The sequence below is a fragment of the Dipodomys ordii genome, unplaced genomic scaffold (genome assembly GCF_000151885.1).
Source record: "Dipodomys ordii isolate 6190 unplaced genomic scaffold, Dord_2.0 Scaffold28, whole genome shotgun sequence".
NCBI lineage: Eukaryota > Metazoa > Chordata > Mammalia > Rodentia > Heteromyidae > Dipodomys > Dipodomys ordii.
Window position 1 is genome coordinate 8,800,153 of NW_012267244.1, and position 16,850 is coordinate 8,817,002.

General features: G+C 38.0%; 1 protein-coding gene across 2 annotated transcripts in view; it reads left to right on the forward strand.

The window, feature by feature from the left end:
- Acot12 (acyl-CoA thioesterase 12) overlaps positions 1–14,901 on the forward strand; it is a 39,127-nt gene extending 24,226 nt beyond the window's left edge. The window contains exons 6-15 of one of the 2 annotated variants that reach the window (XM_013015941.1): positions 2,148–2,304; positions 3,972–4,091; positions 5,295–5,445; positions 6,112–6,167; positions 6,824–6,887; positions 7,523–7,606; positions 10,304–10,437; positions 11,489–11,617; positions 12,902–13,028; positions 13,277–14,901. In XM_013015941.1, the coding sequence (XP_012871395.1) occupies positions 2,148–2,304; positions 3,972–4,091; positions 5,295–5,445; positions 6,112–6,167; positions 6,824–6,887; positions 7,523–7,606; positions 10,304–10,437; positions 11,489–11,617; positions 12,902–13,028; positions 13,277–13,456 (1,202 nt within the window). In that variant the 3' untranslated portion in view covers positions 13,457–14,901. Of the gene's footprint in view, positions 1–2,147; positions 2,305–3,971; positions 4,092–5,294; positions 5,446–6,111; positions 6,168–6,823; positions 6,888–7,522; positions 7,607–10,303; positions 10,438–11,488; positions 11,618–12,875; positions 13,029–13,276 lie in introns of those variants that run through there. The other variant, XM_013015942.1, reaches the window with a different exon arrangement.
- Positions 14,902–16,850: the final 1,949 nt, after the last annotated feature.

The following is a 16,850-nucleotide window of genomic DNA, read 5'->3' on the forward strand; positions in this document are numbered from 1 at the left end:
ATCATGTCAGAGACCCCAGGTTCAATCATCAGTGCTACAAATAAACAGATAAGAAATAAAAATGTATTAGAAGTGAGATTCAGGCACTAAACAGTGGTCTAGAAGGTTTGACAAAGAATTAGAGAATTTCTATAAAACTTGGTAACAATTAAAATTTAAATTCAATGACTGGATTTAACATCAGAAAAGACAGTAAAATTAGATCTGAAGGAATTACTAGAATTCAGCCAAATACACAAAGAAATGGGAACTATATGTGAGAAGTTACGGGACGCAGTGAATTGAGTGGACATCTATCATTCATCCAACTGAAGTGTCAGCAGTAAGAAACAGAATTTGAAGCAAATGACAGACATTTCATTAAGAAATATCAAGAATGTTTAATATACATATGAAAAGATGCCAGACCTCATTAGTAATCAGAGACATGTGAATTATAACCAACATGAGATGCTCTTCACACCCACTGAGTTGGAAAACACTGAGTGTGTCTGACTGTATTGGTTAATCAGTAGGCTGGAGTCTTGGAAGCTGTCACAAACTGCAGACAGTGTGTGAGACACTATAACAACACTACAACCATTGCATTTCCTAAAACTATGTTATTGAGAGTGAGGATTATGATAGGAAGTGTATCAGCCAAGTTTTCACTCAATTAACAGATATTTGTTGAGCTCTTCTGTTAGAAATTAGTATAAAAAAGTTTCTGCCCATCAGGGTTTATGATCTGGTGGGTATGATAAGGAAAGATCACACAAACTGATGTAGAGAAGCAGATGAAAGCTATGGCAGTAAGGGAAGGCTTCCCGAAGGAAGTGATCATGACATGAGCCAAGATCGAATAGGAGTGAAGTGGGGGAAGATGATAGTGATGGTCAAGGGTGTTGTTTCAGACAGAGTGGACATATTCATATTCCCTGCCACTAAAGACAATTTTCTGTGGAGCTAATGGTCAAAGAGTCCTGTGGCCGGAACAAAGTGATAGTACAGGAGATGGGGGAGAAAACAGTGGGAAAGGTTGGTGGCCATCTTTCCAGCTGTGACTCAAGAGGGAGATATAATTCACACCAAGACAAAGGTCTTTTAAACTGTGGGAAAGATCTGAAGTTTCATACTAAAGCAATGAAAGTCACTGATATATCTTAAGCAAAGGACGAAGTTATCCATGGAAGGGGGGGATTAAAAATAAAAGAAATAGATTATCACTTGATGATGAATCTAAACTTTCCATTACAAAGTGGAGTTTAAGATTTCTGTTACCACCCTTGTTGGCCACCTCCGTGAATCTGTTCAATCTCTGTTAACAGCTGGGCATGTTGTTAACACTGCCCACATCAGCTCTGTCTTGAACAGTCCAGTCAGGATGGTCCCTGTGACCTGTCTCAACAATCGCATGTGAGGTTGATGCCCAGCAAGTGACTTGCTGAGTGCTTCTGGAAGCATAATTGAATACATTTTTCCGCTATGCAGCTAGAGCATATGATTTCTCCATTGTTGAGAGTGAAAACCAATTTGTCAGTAAATGAGGCAGATAGGATTCAAAAGCAGAAGGACATTGAGACATACTCGTGGCTTGTGTATTTTCTGCTGTGGCTACATTCATCATCAAACAATTTGCTCAAAAAGTCATGTCCCCACTTTAAAGTTTATGGTGCTTCAGATTCTCAGGATCTGTGTGTAGCCCTTCGTAGCTTCAACTTTTTTGTCTTTAATGAGGTTATTGAGGTATATAGTTGACATATGATAAATCTTTAAAGCTTGCAACTTGACCTAAGTATACACCTGTAAAATCATATCACGATGGATATGTGAAGTATCCATCACCTCCAAATTTCTGTCCTTCTCTTCCCCCTCCTAACAACTCCAGCTTAAATGGACCTATTACTTTAACCAACTTCTGGTAGATTCACTTTGGGATACATCTTCTAAAACTCCCATTCTCATTTGTTTTCTTGACCCAACTCACCATAAATATCCTCCTTTCTGATGAAAGTCACTCTGTAGAACCTTTATATATCTTCACTGAAAAGAATTTGGGGACATTTCCATTTGTCTAAAAGTCCTAAAGTTGAGTTGGCTGTTGGGAAGGACAAGCTGTCACACAGGCCTGGTTGTTTCCATTAGCACTGCTGTTTTACACTTTGCAGGTGCCGTGTGCGGTGAAGAAGAGGGAGCTGTTGCTACCAGGGGCACTTCTGTTCAGAGCATTGAACTTGTCCTCCCACCCCATGCTAACCATCATGGAAACACGTTTGGTGGCCAGATTATGGCTTGGATGGAGACAGTGGCTACTATTTCTGCAAGGTTCTTGACTTTGGCTTTGGGCATTTATTTTGGGGACCAATGGGGAGAACATTAGTAAAGATCTAGTTATCGAGCTAGTTAAAGAGGCAATGAAAGAACTGAGTGAAATATGGCCTTTAATCCAAGGGAGAAAGATATAAATCATTTACCTGCTGACCTTCCAATTAATTTTTCCTTTTGTATGAAGGTGAATAATATTTAAAGTCTCAGCTCAAAATTGTAACCGAATGACAATTCTTTATTCTGAATTATGAATGCTGCTCTTGCAACTCATTGAGGTAAGCTTACGAGAAAGCAGCTGCAGAACAGAAATGGATGATGGCCTTTTCACTTAAAAATTAGACTCTCAGTTTATTTACAAACCTTATTTGATTTTATTTCATTCATATGTTTGTACCAGTACTGAGGCTTGAATTCAGGACCTTGGACTCTTGCTCATCCCACTGCTGGTCCTCTACTACTTGAGCAATGCCTCCACTTCTGGCTTTTTGCTGGTTAATTGGAGATAGGGCTGCCCAAACTGGCCCCAAACCTCCTTTCTCAGGTCTTAGCTTCCTGACTCACTTGGATTATAGGCATGAGCCACCAACAGCTGGCTGATTATAAATCTTTTAAGAGGAAATTGTTTATCTAGATCTTTGAAATGTTGGTTAAAATCATTATGGCCAAATTATCAGCTGAAAAGTAGGAAACGAAAGAGTACTTAGGAGACTATTTTCAAACTCTCCTCCATTTTAAAAAGGCTATTTCATAAGGTAACTGAGTAGCATTTAGGAACACTATTCTATGAAAATGCATATGAAGAGTTTTGTGACAATTTTGTAATCATTGAAAATTAAGGTTTTTCTTTTCCTCACACTAAAAGAGCTTTACTACTAATGTGTCTATAGTTATGACTATAATTAGAAACCTGTACTTATCCTCTCTATAAATTACATACAAATAAAAGAGCTTGTTTTTAAAATGAGATTGTCATTGTTAGTGACAATGTAGCATTTGAACTTGAACATATTTCACTGTAAATGCTTAACACTATAATTAACAGTGATGGAATCTCTTCACTTAGTGTTAGCACACCTCGTTAATGAATGGCCACAGTAGGATTCTAACATGGAGAGAATTACAGAAGTGTCTTTTGAAATTAAGTATTCTCTATAACTATTTCGAAATTCTATACACACAGAAAGTGTTAAAATATGACTTTCAACCATTGTGCAACAACACAGGTAGCCTATTTTCTGTGGGGGAAAAAACTTTGCCTTTTGTGGCTGAGTCAATTAACTGTGAAGCTCCCCACTGCCTTCCCCTGTGTTCCACTCCCGAACACAAGTTACAACTTCCTGGGACTGTCATTGTGTGATGTGGGGATGGATATGATCTGCAAATGACATTAGAAGGTCCAGGTTTATTTTGGAAAGACTTCCATAGGGAAGAGCCTAGGGCAAAAGTGCCAGCATCTTAGTAGAGTCTCCGCTGCTTGGGGACATAGTACTTTCAAGATTGCGTACAAACCACTCTGAAAGTCCACAACCCACTGACTCAAGAGTTGATTATTTGGAAAAACGGGTTGAGGACTTGTCTGTTGCTTTGTTCAATGGGTCAACAGCTGTTGCCAACATTTTGGAGAATGGTCATTTGCTTCTCTCTCCTTCCCTTTGTCTCCTCAGCCGTCTATGTCCAGCACATCTTTTTTTGAAGTCAGTGGATATGTTCAAGTTCCGGGGTCCATCTACAATTGGGGACAGGCTTGTCTTCAGTGCTATTGTCAACAATACATTTCAGACAAGGTGAAGTATACTCTATGTATCAACTCAAACTCGCACATATTCGTTTTTATTTTTATTTCAATCTGAAGCTGAATGAATGTAAGGAATACTTCAAAAAATCAAGTTCCTTTATTTTTTTTTCCAACTTCACGCAATGCATGGCAACATATTTGAAGCCTCTATCCAGCATGGGGTTCACCTCACACTGAGTCAAAAGTAATGGTTGTAATGTTGTCCTGTAAGTGAGTGCCATCGGGGTGAGGCTGGTTCTGCTTTGTACCTAACATCCTGCCATAATTGTTTATTCTTTCTTTCAGTCCCCAAAGTGACCATATGTTCGACCACCTCATCATGAACCCATTTTTATCATTATGAATTCAAACCATTCCTAGTTATTCTATTATTCTGGATACATTCTGGAAAGATTTCAGTTAGCATTTTTTCTTTTTTGGTCGGTCGTGGGGCTTGAACTCTGGGCCTGGGCGCTGTCCCTCAGCTCTTCAGCTCATAGTGAGCACTCTACCGCTTGAGCCACAGCGCCACTTCTGGTTTTCTTGTGGTTTTTATTGGGGATAAGAGTCTCATGGACTTTCCTACCCGGGCTGGCTTTGAACCGTGATCCTAAGATCTCAGCCTCCTGAGTAGCTAGGATTATAGGCGTGAGCCACCTGCGCCCGGCCCAGTTAGCATTTTTTCTAAGTGTAAAAAAATAGAAATCTAAATTTCCTATCTAATTTTAGAGTTTGAGTCTTTTAATTGATGGAAGTGTTGTTTTTTAGGGGAAAAAAGTGACTTTGGCACAGTTTAGCCTCCTTTCCTAGGAACATACTTTGGTTATATATATATAATACATGTATTATATATTTATATATACATACTATATATGTACATGTACACTATATATGCATTATATTAGTGTATATACCTACTATATATACACTGTATACACACACACACACACACACACAAGATCTCAAGAGACCCTGTTACTAGTTGAACACTTTTCCTATTTGCAAGTGGAAAAATAAAGTGGAAATTTTCTCAAGGGCTATCACAAACCAATTCCACAGCCGAAAAATGGGTTTTAATTGTGAAAAATTGCTAAACACAAAGCAAAAGACCCCAGAACCTCATCCTGTGGCTTAGGGGTGGTGGTGGTGGTGGTCAGTGGAGGCCAGTCATGCCGCTGTCCTCTGTGCCCATGCCCTGCATCGTCCCTTGCAGTGTCGAAGTTGGTGTGCGTGTGGAGGCCTTTGACTGTCGGGAATGGTCTGAGGGCCGAGGCCGTCACATCAACAGCGCTTTTCTTATTTATAATGCTGTTGATGATCAGGAAGAGCTCATCACCTTTCCCAGAATCAAACCCATTTCAAAGGTCAGTTATTACCTCATAAACTTCAATCATCAGACCCCATCTAACCTGGATAGGTAAAACTTGAATTCGTTAAACAAGGTGATTCCTGCTGTTTTGTTTGTTTTTGTTTCATATAACTTACTTTTATTAAACATGAAAAATACTGGCACATTTTTTCAAAGAGGCGAATATTCCAGTAGCTTTGAGGATGATTTCTGCTTTTGTAATCAATGTTATGATTTTATCATAAAACTAAAATCATAAAACTTTTACCCTCCATCACTACCTCTATGGCTTTTCTCTTTGATTTTTTTTGTCTAACAAAGTAAAATGGACTTTTTCTATTATTTTTTTCTTCCCTAATCACTCTCTGAGTTTTCTTTATCACTTTCTTACAACCATTCTGGATGCTGTGCTATTCCATTGAAGCTGTGTTTTCTTATGCAGGAGGTAGTTCTTGTCAACATTCACTTTATCATGAGATTTATGAATAATTCTGGTCATGGAAACTAAAATAATTGCTGCAAAGGTAGCACCCTTTGTGGGTTAAACATGGAAGTACTTGAGTGTGAGTCCTAGTGACTCAACACACCACTTAATCCTTTCAACTGTCTTAGAAAAAGAGAGGCTAAGGACTGTAGCACTAAAATAGTAGATATTGATCATTTTATTTTTTACTTTTTAAAGGATGATTTTCGACGTTATCAGGGAGCTATTGCACGGAAGAGAATCCGCCTGGGAAGGTAAGAGACACAAGCCACAAGGAACAGGGGAATCCTTTTTTATCTGATTTTTTCTTTTCAAAAAGAGAAAGACTCTCTTTGGGTCTTTGTTACCACATAAAGCAAAAGAAGGTTTGGTGTTTCTCAAAGCTAATGACTGACTTGTGGGAATGATTCTTCCTGGTTATAAACAAGTAAGAGGAGTTTTCTTTTTCTTGTTTCTATTCTATTCTATCATCTATCTATCTATCTATCCATCTATCCATCTATCTTTTTTTAAATTTTTATTTATTTTTTATTGTGAAAATACTGTACAGAGGAGTTACAATAACATGGGCAAGATAATGAGTACATTTCTTATCAAGCATTGTAGCCTCCTCCTTTGTTTCCCCTTCCCATCCCTTCCCATCCCCCCCCCGCCCCTCCATCCAATCCTCTCCGCCCTCCCCCCCCCACCAAAGTTGTAAAGTTCGTTTTCGACATAACCATCTATCTTTTATTTATTTATTTTTGAGCCAGGACTGAGGCTTGAAAAAAAGCCAAGCAAGAGCATGGGGTCCTCAGACTCCATGCTCTTGCTTGGCTTTTTTACAAGCAGCCATTTAAAACAGCTAATTTCAGCTTAAGGTAGTACCACAGTTGCTGTCGTGTGCTAAGTGTCACATAACTTGTTACAGGAAATATGTTATTTCCCACAAAGAAGAGGTTTCGTTCTCCATACAGTGGGATAAAAGTAAGCAGGTAAGAGTTTCATGATTTAATGTTCTTCATATAATAGTCACAAAAGTGGAAGTCTCCTTGTTTCACAGATTCAGATCCCACCTACACAAATTAGATGTAAAGGCCAATTAGATCAATGCATCATTTCAAATCTGAAACAAAACCAATATAACTGATGACCAGCCACTTGATTCTAGTCTTGGTTGGCATCTATGGATGCTCCCAAGTGACAAACTCACATACCACCAGCTGGGATCTGTAATATGGTGTCTTACCATGATTTGTGTTGAATGACATGCCTGTGATCTTGGATCTAGTCATCAATTGAATGTTCTGGAAGGTAAAATGCAGAGAATAGCAGGAAGTTACTATTACATATTGGTTACAAATCATAAACATTAAGTCACATTAATGTTGATGATCAATATAGCAAGTTAAATAACACTAATTTTCTAAACATTTTCTAAGCAGGCTAATGTTCAGAATTCTAAAGAGCTTATGACAGAAATTTTGTCAGTTAAAGTTTAGTTCTAAGCTAAACAGTATTACTTTGGTTCAACATATACCTTCTTGAATGGTGTCCATTTCTAGGCAAAAGATGTTTTCTCTTACATCTAGGTATTGAACCCACAGCTATTAAAATATTTGTATCTTAGGCATCCCTGAGCAATGCCAATGTGGAAGCCCTTAGGACGCTGGCAGCCAAAAGCGGTTGGGAGATTTCCTCGGCTTTGGAAAAGGTAGGATGAGCTACCCCACTGTAAGTGAAGGTGTGGTGGCTGTGGTTCTGCTGATCCAAGTGCTGCTTTCATGAAGGTGAAAACCTTTGAGGGAAATGATTACTCAGCAGCACCCATCTTTACAACTCTGTTTCTACATGCTGGTTGGGTCATCCAAATACGGTTACATATTTGGATGTGAGATTCTCACATTCCATTACTTCCTTCCTCTTCTGCATGTGCATCTATCCAAAGCAGAGGATCTTCAAGAGCCAAGACAAACACTTCTCCATAAGGACGTTCTGGACTTCATGAATTTCTCCCTCCAGAGCTCCTTTCATTGTGACTACTTTAAAATTAATTTGTCAATCCTGCCTTACATTTTTTAACATTTTTCTAGTTACTGTAAACTGATATGTAAGCCTTAGCAACTTAACATTTTGTATAGTCTTCTAGGCCAGATCACAAACGCCTTAAGGAAGTTTTGCCTGATTTTTTTTGTATCTCTTCTAGCAGCTTTTACAATGTTTTGCATGTTATCCAATTTTTTTTAAATGGATGCAATTTCCATTTCAATTTTAATTGATTTCAGAGCATCAGAAACTGATGCTCACGCAGTAACCATACTCTGCTCTGTGAAGGACTTTTTTGCTCTCACTCTATTGTCTCATAGGAGTGCCTGCCTCTTGGAAATTGCTCAGTAATGCTGGCTCTTGGGCATGGTTCACATTTCAGTATGGATTGTTTTTCATCAATGGAGCAGTATACCATAACATAGAATAACTATCCCTCTTCATCTTCTGGGACAGTCTTGGTTAACACTTCTATAACCCATCATAATTAAAACTGCACCTCAGTGTTTCAGGTTTGATGACAGTTCATCTAGTCACCTTACCCTGAAATCTACAATTTATTTAGAGTCTACTTCCTTGATTCTTTTCAATTCTGTCTTTGATCTCCTTTGATTATTTCCAGTCTCGATGGCTTGCTTTTGTTATTTCTTTACCACTTATTACCAAAACCTTTCAGTCTTCCTTACCTCTTTTAGATCCACAGTTTCCATCTTTGCCTGGTTCAATGATACAGCAATATAGATTTAATAAAAATGAAACGATTAGTTCATTTTATCTTTCACAAAATGTTATCAATCTCATTACATAAAATCTGTTTCTTACATCACTGTTGGTATCTAGCATTCATAAGCAGCATGAATGGGAAAGCATATACTCATGTGCAAAAGAATATATTTAGTACAATAGATTAAATGTTACTTCTTTGGGAAGTCATATCCAGAAACAAAGCCCAAATAATAAATTGCCTAATATTATAAGAAAATCACCAATGATTACTTGGACAAGTCAACTCTTTACAAGTGCTCCGTCTAATATATCTCCCTCCCCTCTATTTCCACCAAGGTAGAGCATGGCTGTCCCAAGGCCAGAATATGAGCAGGGTCCCATGCCTCAGTTCCTGCCACATACCATGGCCACTAAGCTTTGAGAAGGTCACTTAGTTTTGGATTTGCCTATGTGAACCTCTTCTTCTCCTTGGTGTGGGGGGCATAAGGAGATGTGTCAGGCTGAGTCAAATGAGGGAGCTCATCAATGAACTAGAGACCATCCATGGCGTTCTTTGTGTTTGATAATTACTTACAGCTTAGGTCATGTCTTCCCTCACAAGCTAGATTTAAGAACCTCGAGAAGGGGTATTTCATATGAGCAAATAATCATTTATTTGCTTCTTATTTTGCTGTAAGTTCATCTCATTTCTTTATTCTCTTATTAAGAATAAAGAATATATATATGCTTAAATAAAGGTTTCTCCTTCACATCTTGAATTTTCCATCTGTTTGATTCCCACAGTGAAGTCCTAGCCTCATGTTTGTTTATCATCTTGCAGCTTGTTTCCATGGGAACGATTATAAGATGGCAAATTTTGACACTAACTTCAAAGCACCCCAAAAAAGATGGAAAAATTGGGAAGAATAGAAATGTGCCTCGAACAGACATTCTTATTGTTGTCAAAAACACAGCCACAGGAAAGCTCACAATAACAAGGAAGGCATAAATGTTTAAGTATATGTCAATGGCTTTCCAGGACCTGTCTCTGCTTGTCTAGGGAATATAGTATGCATTAGCAACTCAGGGACTGGCCCCACAGAATGAAGAATGATGAAGACTTGTACTTGAGAAATCAAATAGGATGCTTTGGCCCTGCTGGGTGGTTGAGTTGGTTGTGGTGGTGGTTGGTTTGTTTCCTGGGCCTCTTTAGCCCATTTGAATTCATATGGCAAAAGCCATAGCTTTTGATCCAAAGTCTCCTGAGGAAAAGGAAATGGGGGTCTACCTATCAGCCTTGGTGACACTCTCAGTTCTTTCTGGGAAAAAGGTAAGAAAGCACCAGAATGAAATCAAGAGAGAAAGGCTGATACTCCTATTTTCATGGGTAAATCTGTTGCACAATATTCAGATAACCCACATATTCTTTCAAGGACTGAGAGTACCAATACCAGTTAGACTTCTAGACACCCAAGTATTGGAACTTAAATTGCCATTGTTTGGCTTCATTTTTATCCTGGTAATAAGATGCCTTAGCTAGAGCAGTCCATGACTCTGTGTGTGTGTGTGTGTGTGTGTGTGTGTGTGTGTGTGTGTGTGTGTGTGTGTGTGTATGAATTTTTTATCTCGTGATTCTATTTTTCTTGTTACTATCTTTTAGATAAAAATATACACTCTGGAAGAGAAAGACGTTTTATCTGTTTGGGTTGAAAAGCAAGTGAAAAGTCCAGCACATTTGGCTTATCATCTCTTGTCAGACTATACAAAGCGACCTTTGTGGGACCCACATTACATGTAAGAACAAATTCAAATGCTTTTTTTCTTAATCAATCTTGGTAAATCTTGCAGTGAGTCTCCATTGCCCAATGTATGCTTCATTGTTTTATGAATTCAGATCCATTTTAAAAGTTTGCTCTGTACCGCATATTTTATCAGGTGGTATTGAGACATGCAAAACAACAAACCAGGACTCATTTATTTGCCATGTTTTGTCCTCCTCTATTGTGATTTTACAAGCAACTCAAGGTCAATAGTATTCCTGTTTCTGATGCTGCTAAGGTCTCACCGGCAACAGTGACAGGACCTGTATTAGAGTCCTGCTTTGCAAGGTGGAAAAGAAAGAGATTCATCATTAATATTTTTAACTTACTGTGATTAATACTACGTAATAGGCAATTTAATAACATGAAAGTGAAACTTCTCTTGGGTCACATGTCATAATTGCATAGATGCCAGGATAAAAGCTCATGGCTAATACTCTGAGAAAAGATCCTTAGTATAAAGCATCAATGTTTGTAGATGCAGTGTAAGTATGGAGTTGTTCATATTTAATCCTCACAATAATCTCATAGTTATTTCTATTTCTATTTCACAGATGAAATAAGAAATAACTTGCATAACGTAATTTGTCCATAAGTGGCAATCTGAGATTCAAAAGCAAGTCGCGTAACTCCAGACTTAGAGCTTTATCCAACCTACCACATTCCCCTACCTAAGTGTCCTTTCTGGACCTATCCATATGACTTACTAGTCTCCAAAATATTACTTTATCCTAGAGAAAAATAATTGGAAAAAGAAATTAATGCCTTTATTTGCAGCATGGAAGGCAGTGAAGTTGGAGTCAGAGAGACAACATTCTCTCCCTTGCATGCAGAGATAGTCTTCCTGATCAATTTGTCCTAAAGGTAGCCTTTGAGCCATGATGCTGACTCTGGTGAAATGGTCAGGGGAGCCAAGAAGGGGAATATAGACCAATAATGAGATTATACAAGTAAATAAGGGGGGTAAATGCCCTGGTCTAGCAGGAAGAAAAGTGTATCCTTTATTCATTGGTCTATTCACACAGAGCCTGTGAAGCCAAAGACCATGTGAGTAAGGATGATCAGATATATCATGTCATCTGTCCTAACATCAATGGGGGTAAACCAAAGGACTTCGTAGTACTTGTATCACGAAGAAAGCCTCCCAGAGATGGGTGAGTAGATATAGTTCAAGTACTATAAAATAAAATAGAAATAGAATAGAAATGAAATGAAAAGTTGATAGGAAACATAAGAGAGCCACTGTGGGTATTTTTGCTCTTGTGTGATATATACCTTTGAATTTTTGTAGTTAGATCTTAAGTTTTTATATTAAAAATAATGATCATATATTAGGTACTAGCAGGGTGCAAAGCACTGCACAGGATGCTAAAGAACTTTTCTTTTGTATTGCTCTTCATAGATGTAAAAGTGGTATTTGGTAAACTGGTGAAACAATCCACTATTAGTAAAAAGGCAATGAAAGGCACAGAAGTTGGTTCTGATTTCTCAAAGGCAGGAGTGGGCTAGGTTCCAACACAGCTGGTTGTCAGCTGGCCCTATGTCCCTTTTATATATGCCAGACTGCTCAAAATGTGGCATCTAAGTGGTAGTGCCCACAAAATGGCACACATAATTGCATATACATGTCCAATATAGTATACTTATTAAGCCAAAAGACATGAGAAATAAGGGAATGGTCCATTTTATGAATTATGATGAAATGGTACTACAAAGCAGTGACCCACCACTAAAAAGGATTTGTCACCAAAGAGTCTAATATAAAAACACTTCTAAAGACATGTGGTTAGGAGGAAAACCAAATTGTAGAACATATTTGTAGCATGATTGTATTTATTTTAAAAATCGACATGCATTCCTTTGCCTACATAAAAATGTTATTTATAACCTAGAAAGCTACATGATAAGATGCTAAGAACAGTCACTTCCCGAGTAGGGAAAAGATTGCAGTTCCACTGGACAGAAAGATTTTATTTCCTTGCCTAAAGGGTTCTCTATTATTGAAGGTTTCCTTAAAACAATGAGTACTGTTTTTTAATTAAAAAGGAAAGGAGATTGAAATCACAATCCTTTAGGTTGCAACGAAACTCGAAGGTGACTCCAGTCTTGTGAGGTTATACAAAGTTCATGTACCTATTGTGGCCCTTTATTCCCATCCTGTACATTTGAATGTAGCCAGGGAAAAGGTTTTCTGATGGAGCCAGGTTTTCAGAACTTTACTTCTACCTGGATGAGGAAGTTGCATTGTGAGCAAGGGGTGTGGCTGGGTGATAGATGCTTGCTTACTATGTGCAAGAGCCCATGTTGGATCCCAGCCTGGTGAAGAAAACAAACAAATGAACAAATAAGCAAAAGTGGTCCTTACTATAGAAACTTACTTTCTAACAACTATTCTTTGTTTCTCACAAGCAGTTAGAATGTGTTTCCTCATCTTTCAGTAACACCTACGTGGTGGCCACAAAATCAGTCATCCTGCCATCAGTGCCACCGTCTCCAGCGTACATCCGAAGCGAAGCTGTATGTTCTGGGTTTCTCATCAAGGCTGTGGACAGCAGTTCATGCACTGTACGTGTGCCCCTTAAGTTGTACCTTCAGATATGGAAAAATTTTCTCCATTCCACTTTTAATGACAACCTTGTAATTAGTCCACAACCAGAGATTCCTAAGACCATCCTTTCAGATTCATTCTTACAAGGCCCAGAAATTTAGAGTCATAGCCCCCACACAACAACAAAATTAAGATCTGTGCTTTAAAAATCTCCAAACCAATAAAAAAAATAAACTAACACAGTGCATTTCCTTTTTTAAAACAGGTCTCTTATGTTAGCCAGATGTCAGCTAGCATCCTTCCTTATTTTGCTGGAAATCTTGGTGGCTGGTCAAATTCCATTGAAGAAACAGCAGCTTCTTGTATCAGATTCTTAGAGAAGGCTATGGAAGACGGACCTCGGAGTGAGATGGAAATGGCCCGCTCACAATTACCTGCAATTTAATTTTCTACTTTTACTTCCAAGCATCCTTAGTCATGACCCTTGGAGCCACAAAGTAGTTTTAATATCAGCCTAAGTAAAATGCAGCTAAGAAGAGGTTAAAACCCAAAACATATCTCCAGTCAAGTCTCAGTGATTTGGATTAGCACTAAAAGGGCTTTGAACTGTGTTTTAGGAGCTCTGTGGTACTACCTCTCCCAGGGACACAGATACTGGGAAATTGCCTGGATTAGTATTGCATGTTCTGAAAAATGATACAAATCCAGTTAAAATTATTATAAACATTTCTAGGCTATAGAAGTACAATGTGTGTTCTGTTGGAAAGTTTATGAAATATTAAAAAAATAATGCTTTTTCTCTAAGTTGATGACTATGCAGCATTGTATCATGCATAACAGGTATCTCTGACCAAGGCATCTGACATGATGTATTACATGTTTTAGAGCTTTAAATTAGGAAGACATTAAAACATAATGGAATTGAATCAATTTTAATAATGAGAACTACTTTACTAGTGACATTGTGTGTGTGTATATACATATATATATATATATATATATATATATATTCCAGGTGGCTGGTCAATTTAGTATGTATTGATATATATATATATATATACATATATATACATACACATACACACTCATATGCACAATCACACAGAGTACCTGAAAATGTGATATGACAGAGAAAGGCAATATTTAATAAGTTGTCCTTTCATAACTATTACATTAGCACTTTCTCCTCAAGACTTCAACATTCATTATTTTACTCTATGATATGCCCTAAATCATAAATAAGACAGATTCAAATATGTCAAGGTAGTCTCCTTTAAGGTACAACTTGCAGAAGTTGAAGGAGTTTTTCATTAGTTTAGAGCATTTTACAAGTTAGATCCATCCTGTGATTGGTTTATTGAACCTCTACCTCTGCTTCTTCTCACCCACCCCCACTCATCCAGTAGGCAGTAGGGCTGGTTACAAATATTTTTTGCCTGTGTCTAGAGGTTTTCATGCATGTGCATTCAGATTGTGCTGTGATTTTATGAATTAATATTTATATATAATAACTATAAACATGCAAATATAAATGATTGTGAGGCACTTTCCACATCTGAAAATACTTTGAGAATATGTGTACATTTAAAAAGTGAGAAAATTAGTAATAAAGGAATTGCATTATATCAAAATTTGGCATTTCTCTTGTAATTAAGACTATCCTGAAGGTCATCTGTGTAGCCTCAGTCTTTGACTTAATTTTTTTTTGAAACTTTTCTCCTGAACAGGAGTGGTAATATTTTGAGGCCCATGGAGTACCATAATTTCATCTGCATTGCAGTAACACATAACAGTGCTGCTCATTGTAATCAACAATCTACCCATGGGAGATCTGTTCTAAGACTCCCCGATGGACGCCTGGCACCACTGATAGTACCAAATCCTGTACTCTATTTGCTTACTTAAGACTTAATTAACAAATTAAGCACCATAGCTGATGAACAACCACATAGACCCGTTGTAACAACAAAGTGTAATAAAAGTTGTACAAAAAGATTCTCACAGTACTCCATTGCTGTGTTCACTTTTCCTCTGAAATGAGGTAAGATAGTCTAATGTCTGCATGGTGAGGTAAACTGAGGGGGAGTGTTGAGACATAGCATCTGCTACTATCATCCTTCTTACTGGATCACAAACAGCACCTTACTGTGACAGCCTATAGTGAGTGACTGCCTGGCTAATAGTGAAAAGCATCATGGACACACAGGGCAAGAGGGATAATTCATGCTCCTCACAGGGTGGGGCAGTGACACATGTCCTAAAATGCATAAATTGTTTCTGGGAATTTTATTTAATATTTTTAGTAGATCAGGAGTAACCGAAACCATCAAAAGCAGTCTCAGCTAAAGGGGGAGGGCGTTGAAGGGGGAGTCTGTGAACCACAAAGTCCTACCAGTATGGTAGCCATTAGCCACATGTGTTTGCTAAATTAAAATTATTTTAGTTACACAAGCTCCCTTCCTAGTATTAATGGTCACACATGTTTGTGACTGCTATATTGAGCGGTACCGGTAGAGAACATTTCCATCGTTACCGAGGAGTCTTTAGATGATGTTAGTGCATTTGGTTTGACCCAGTCTTACAATGCAGACAGGCCCTGCCGTTGTCCATTTTCATCTGTCCTCATCTCAGATAGCCCCCTACTTCCTTTCCCTCAACTTTCGGAGGACATTCCACTTTTATGCCTCTGAACAAAGTCATGGGGCTCATACACCTAACTCTTTCTTGGAGCATTCAGCTTAATCTAAAGTGCTCATCTTCAGGATTCTTTGTCTTTATGGTCATTCGGAGGACATAGTAGAAAAGACAGCAGTTAATCAAGCTCTACTTAGGGCATTAAAAATATGAAATATATTGCCCTATTAATGCACTGTTATATAGCTATAAAGTTGAACTGTCCTTAATTTTCATTTCTATTCATAATAGAAATCTGATTACTGTTTTATTTATTCAAAATATATTTACTCCCCAGTTAGAATGGCCATCATCAAGAAAACTAACAATAACAAATGACAGTGTGGATGTGGCCAAAAGGGAACACTGCTACTCTGTTGGAGGGAATGTAAATTTGTTCTACCACTCTGGAAAGCAGTATGGAGGTTTCTCAAAAAACTAAACAGAGAACTACCCTATGACCCAGCAATTCCATTCCTGGGCATTTATCCAATAGAGCACAAACAAGGATTCACTAAAGCTATCGATACAACTATTTTTACTGCAGCATTATTTACCATAGCCAAGATAGGGAATCAGACCAGATGCCACTCAATGGATAAATAATTCCTCTCATCCATCAGAAAGAATGACATTTTACTATTCATAAGGAAATGGAAAGACTTGGAAAAATTATATTGAGTGATGTAAGCCAGACCCAGAGAAACACAGGCTGCACAGTTTCTCTCATTTGTGGGAACTAGAATGTGCCTATAAACCTAGAAGTATACACACTGGGTGGCACCCAAGTGGTTATAAATGAATGAACTGAACTATAAGAGAATCTATGGAGAGCGCAAATAGTATAATTCTTTAGAAAATGAAGTCAAAGCCTAACAAAATAAGTACCAGGAAATGGGTACTTACAAGGCGGGAGCAGGAGGAGAGGGGTAGAAGAATGAGTAGGGGAAATGAGTGGAATCTAGACAAGAATGCACTGTATATGCCACAGAAAAATAAAGGAAGGAGTAGGAAGAAGGGGGTGAAGATGTTCAAGTGATGGCACATATCAAGATGCACTGTATACATAAGTTGCTTTGTTAAATGGCAAAAATTCACTACATAACCTAATTTTTTTTTAAATGGAGGAAGGGGTGGGGTGGGTGAGAATGGCAAAAAGAGTGACA